This window comes from Oncorhynchus keta, chromosome 21 (assembly GCF_023373465.1).
Source record: "Oncorhynchus keta strain PuntledgeMale-10-30-2019 chromosome 21, Oket_V2, whole genome shotgun sequence".
Classification (NCBI taxonomy): Eukaryota; Metazoa; Chordata; class Actinopteri; order Salmoniformes; family Salmonidae; genus Oncorhynchus; species Oncorhynchus keta.
The window spans coordinates 30,010,703-30,016,178 of record NC_068441.1 but is presented as its reverse complement, the minus strand read 5'-3'; the positions used below and the strand labels follow the sequence as shown (position 1 = coordinate 30,016,178).

The 5,476-nt window shown below is 45.8% G+C and overlaps 1 protein-coding gene across 1 annotated transcript; it reads left to right on the top strand.

Annotated features, from left to right (window-relative positions):
- Window positions 1-1,082: 1,082 nt before the first annotated feature.
- Window positions 1,083-3,985, top strand: sox12 (SRY-box transcription factor 12). Its single transcript, XM_035796033.1, has 2 exons — window positions 1,083-1,374; window positions 1,924-3,985. Exon 2 carries the CDS (start codon window positions 1,972-1,974, stop codon window positions 3,175-3,177), a length of 1,206 nt encoding a protein of 401 aa, XP_035651926.1. The 5' UTR covers window positions 1,083-1,374; window positions 1,924-1,971; the 3' UTR covers window positions 3,178-3,985.
- The last annotated feature ends 1,491 nt before the right edge of the window (window positions 3,986-5,476 follow it).

Here is a 5,476-nt window from a genome sequence, read left to right as displayed (position 1 = left end):
GGAAGTTGAAATTGGGCACGCTATTTATCCAAAAGTGAAAATGCTGCCCCCTATACCTTAAGAAGTTAAACAATACCACTTAATATAATGTTTAATATAATAATAATATAATAATATATGCCATTTAGCAGACGCTTTTATCCAAAGCGACTTACAGTCATGTGTGCATACATTCTACGTATGGGTGGTCCCGGGAATCGAACCCACTACCCTGGCGTTACAAGCGCCATGCTCTACCAACTGAGCTACAGAAGGACCACATGTTTACATACCCTACATTAGTCATCTCATATGTATACTGTACTCTATATCATCTATTGCATCTTGCCATCTTTATGTAATACATGTATCACTAGCCACTTTAAACTATGCCATTTTATGTTTATATACCCTACATTACTCATCTCATATGTATATACTGTACTCTATATCATCTACTGCATCTTGCCTATGCCGTTCTGTACCGTTCTGTACCATCACTCATTCATATATCTTTATGTACATATTCTTTATCCCTTTACACTTGTGTGTATAAGGTAGTAGTTGTGGAATTGTTAGGTTAGATTACTCGTTGGTTATTACTGCATTGTCGGAACTAGAAGCACAAGCATTTTGCTACACCCGCATTAACATCTGCTAACCATGTGTATGTGACAAATAAATCTGATTTGTGATTTGATTTGTTAACCTTTTAACGCTGATAGTGTGTAGACGCATTTCAACATGGACACTTTAACCCACAAAGTGTACTGGTCAACAGATTCATAACAGTGAGCACTCCATTATTTAACTGTCAGACAGACAACATCTTGCAGGAGACAATTCACTGCAAGGTCTCCTTCTTTAAAACTGAACTTAACATTTAAGCAATTAACATTTCAACCACCTCGCTCAGTTTCCCTGTTCTGTCACTGTGCCTGTGACCAACTGTATGGATACTTTCTGCTCTACCATGCACACACACACACAGCGAGCACGGACTGGTGGGTGGAGGGGGAGGAGTTTGTGTCAGAGGAGGTTGAGCTGTCTACTGTGAGGTTTATAGAGTAGCAGACAAGGGTGCTGTCCTACAAAGAGGGAATAGAAGAGACTCTGACAATGAAGGAAAGTAGACAGTAAGCGAGAGAGACAGAAAGACAGAGATTGAAAGAAAGTCTACATGCAGCCAGCCTGGGACAGCTGGAACTATAGAGAGACAGACGTTGGACTCTAAATCTCATTTCCTCTCTGCTCCACTGCAAGCCCAACTCCTTCAGCTCACCACTGCATCAGGAGAGTCAGCCCATGTGGAGAGGGAACCAGTTTCTTTTTTTCAGACACAGCATCTAGGTCCTGAGGCAGGGAGAACTGAAGCAGAGTCCTGCAGAATTGCTGGTGAGTGTTTTAGTTTTTGTCCTAGTGGTCACATTTCCAACCAGTGATGTGAGTGTGTTAGTCATTAAATTGTACTGAGTTATGTTGTGAGTAATGTTAGATACAGTATGTTTTAATTTGTTTAGCTCTGGGCTGGATTTGTACAGAATTTCTTAGTTTGCACCTCTAAAATCAGATGGCATATCTGCTTCTTTTTCATTGAGTATTAGCTATATAAGGAAACATATTGTATTGTACAGACATGGGATCTTAATTTGATCACCCTGTTGCAGGATAACTTTGGTGTATTTTTCCTTCACGAAAAATGGATCAACCCCTACAAAAATGTCCATTAATTATAATACATACTGTATAATAATTCACATTTGCTGATTCTTTTTGTATTTTCTGCAGGATTATGATCTGTAATGATTATATATGTAACAACTGAAAATGAATGGGGATAACATCAGTATAGATTTATGTGATATTTACAGTCCTGCTGTCAGCTGAGTGATGCTACTCTTTATGGTGGTATTTATGGCTTGTCTTTTTCCTTTGGGGGTACAGGAGGAGGAAACGTTGCAGTAACAACTTAGAGTGTCTGTGTGATTATGGATGACTCCAGCCGTCATTTTGAGTAGAGCGTCTTCCTCCATCATGGTACAGCAAAGGGGACACAAATACCCAGCAGTTATGGACAGTGATATGAGCCAAGAGGTTTTCTTGGGACTGGGTGCAGATGACAGGGAGGAGATTTTTGGACGGTTGCCCTCCAACAAAGACCCCAACTGGTGCAAGACTCCCACGGGTCACATCAAGAGGCCCATGAATGCATTCATGGTCTGGTCGCAGATCGAGAGACGGAAGATCATGGAACAGTGGCCAGACATGCACAATGCAGAGATCTCCAAACGCCTAGGCAAGCGCTGGAAACTCCTCCCCGACTATGAGAAGATCCCCTTCATCAAGGAAGCGGAGAGGCTCCGGCTAAAGCACATGGCCGACTACCCCGACTACAAGTACAGGCCCCGGAAGAAGAGCAAGAGCTCCATTCCCGTGCGGGTTGGGGACAAGGTCCCCTTGAAGACAAGCAAGTCCTACCAGGGTGGTCGCGCATCTGCTTCCGCAACCTCCACCGCCACCAGCAGAGGGCTCAAAATACGAACGCCTTCCTCCAAACACAGAGCCAGCTTCGACAGCAATAAGTTCAAAGGTTACGATGAGGGCATCAGCGATGATGACACAGTGGATGTAGAGTTGGCCAGTCCGATGACGAGCCAGCCAGGAGGGCAGAGGCCAGCCGTGGGTGTCTTCCACCACCAGCAGGCTGCCATGACCCCTGGCGAGCAGCAGACTCAGCTTGCAGCCCAGCTCAGAGTCAAAGTGTCGACCACCACCTCCCACCAGCCCACCTCCAAGATGCCTGTGGGCCTCTCCTCTGGGTCTCCAGTACCCCATAGCCTCCCAGAGTCATCCCCCAGGGTGTCCTCTTCCTCGGAGCCTCTGGCTCCCCTCTCCTCCACCGGCCGCTCCTCCATCGGCCGTTCCTCCACCCCCACCTCCACCAGCTCCTCCTCCTTCGCGTCGTCGGCCTCCTCCGACGAGGAGCTGGACGAGGAGATTTTGCATATTATCTCCAACGCCAACTTCGACACCATGCCTATGGACTGCTCCAATCTGGACAAAGACTTTGACGCTACATTTCACACCAACTCAGGATCCCACTTCGATTTCCCTGATTACTGCACCCCGGAAGTGAATGAGATGATATCCGGGGACTTGCTGGTGCCCAGTATCTCTGACCTGGTGTTCACCTACTGAAGCCCAGCATGCCTCTACAGGATTCTGGCTTACTGGAAGAATATATACTATTCATAAAAGCCTGTGTTTTTTTTGGTTATATTATAAATTGGACACTTTATTTTGTATTTTCTCAATCAAGTCCGTAAGTGCTAATTCTTCACTTTTCCCAGAATGCCACATCCTGAGGGTCTGGTGTACAAACAGTGAAAGGTTGCTCACGTCAAGCCTTTTATCAGAGTTCAAATATTCAGGCACTGAACAGATATGTTCTTAGTAGAGGGATAATAGCGCTTTCAACAGTAAACTTATTCAGTATTTTTTCTTCAGTTTTAACCGGAGCATGTACAGTAGCATTTCCATGTATTTCATATGCATTTGTTGTATATGAAGCAGCAAACAACCATGTTCTGACATAATCAACCAAACTCAAGGCAGCAACTGCAGATTCAAATAACAAAATGCATGTTATCAACAAATCATCTGTAAATATCAAAGGGTAAAAAGGGAGATCATGTGAGGAATAGTCCTTATGTTGCAGCTAATAGTCCTTATGTTGCAGCTAATAGTCCTTATGTTGCAGGTAATAGGAATCTGCAGCACTTGTCATCAGTCTTTTACAGTATCATCAGTTAAAGCATAGGCTCTCTCCAGGAGAGAAATCCGCCGCATACTCTGTAATTAGGTAACAGCACTTTCATCGCCTTGCTAATAGTGCAGACTCCAAGACATGGAGTTAATGTAAACACAAGCCTTGTGTGTGTGCCTGATTCATTCCAGACAGTTGTGTGACTGTAACGGCGGTAGGTGGTTAGAGAATAGGGCTAAGTACTGGAGGGGGAAGAGGAGGAGTGAAAGAGGGGTTGGGGGGGTCTATGCTGGGGGTCAGGAGAGGCTTTTCATTCAGGGAGCTGTGCATCTGCCCTTGCAGGCAGCAGCCTTTGTGCCGGGGTTCAGAGTGTGAGTGTGTGTGTGTGCGTGCGTGTGTGTTTGAGCTCAACTGAGTGAGCGTCTGCCAGCCGGGGGAGTGTAGGGGGGGGGGGTAGTGTATACAGGGGGAGATGAGGATCATGGCCATCCACACAGCCACCAGCGCGGTAAAATTCATGTCATGTCTGCAGTCTGGCTGCAGCTGCCTGATCAGGGCCGATTCAGCGGTGAATGGAGGCGAAATCTGTGACTGCCAGCTGTCCCTCCATTGACTCTCTCAGGGATCGTTTTGTCTAGAGGTCCTACTGCCTCCCGTGGCTCATTCATCTGCCCTGATCTGGGGATGAGATGCACGCCACCTCTCCTCTCTTCCTATCAGCCCCTATCTTCTCTCTCTCAAATAGCCGTGAGGGGACGAGGTGATAAAGCGAGAGAAGGAGCCAGAACCCCTCCCCCTCTCTCCACCACAACATGTGACCTTTCTCCTTTTCATCCCTCTATCCTCATTAATTACATCGCCGAGCTTTGGCACCGTGGCGAAAAGGACCCGTATTATTTACTTACTCTCCACAAGCAGCTGGCGAAGAGCCAGCCAGAAAGCAGCACCAAAACCCTTCCTGCAGTTCATACCTTAGATAAACTGATTTGAATCCCTCGTCAGACCAACCTTGTTGGAGCCAGCCAGCATCCTCTAACAGAGGCCGCCCCATGCGGTGCAGAGTGCCTCTGGAGCAGGCCATGGAGAGACAGGGGATACATGATGGGACCATGGCGGACACGCTGGAAGTTTGTTCTCAGACTAAAATGCACCATTTGGAGTAGTGTGATAATGACTGTGTGGTACAGGGACCATGACGAGAACCGTACTGGATTTTGTGTTGTGTTCCTCCTCAGTCCCTCCCCCCAGGAAACACCTGAAGGAACCAATGCGTGTCTATGTGGGGCAGGGTTTTAGTTCCTTGTGATGATGTCTGGAGAGAACTGCACCATAAACTTTACAGTACAATGTCTTCATTAGCAAAAAAAAAAAGAATAAACCAGGTAACTTGTTTCTGAACTGGAAGGTGGCTTCCCTCTTAGATATCAATGGTAGGAGAAGACATATGAAGAGATGGTTCTACTACAACCCGAGGCCTTTAAGAGTCCATACAGCAACACTGTTTTCTTTCTTCTGTTACACATAAGTAGAAGTTCCTCACTATTGGAAGGATACTGTGTGAAAAGAAAATAATCCAGCAACAACATCCAACCTCCATCTAAAAGTGAACTGCAATCAAGGTTTTAGACATACTGCATGTGTCCTAGTGTTAAAAAAGTGATTGCCAGTATTTTGTACTTTTAATAGGCACCTTTTATTGGTTAGCATAGACAAAGTATGGGAAAGTACACC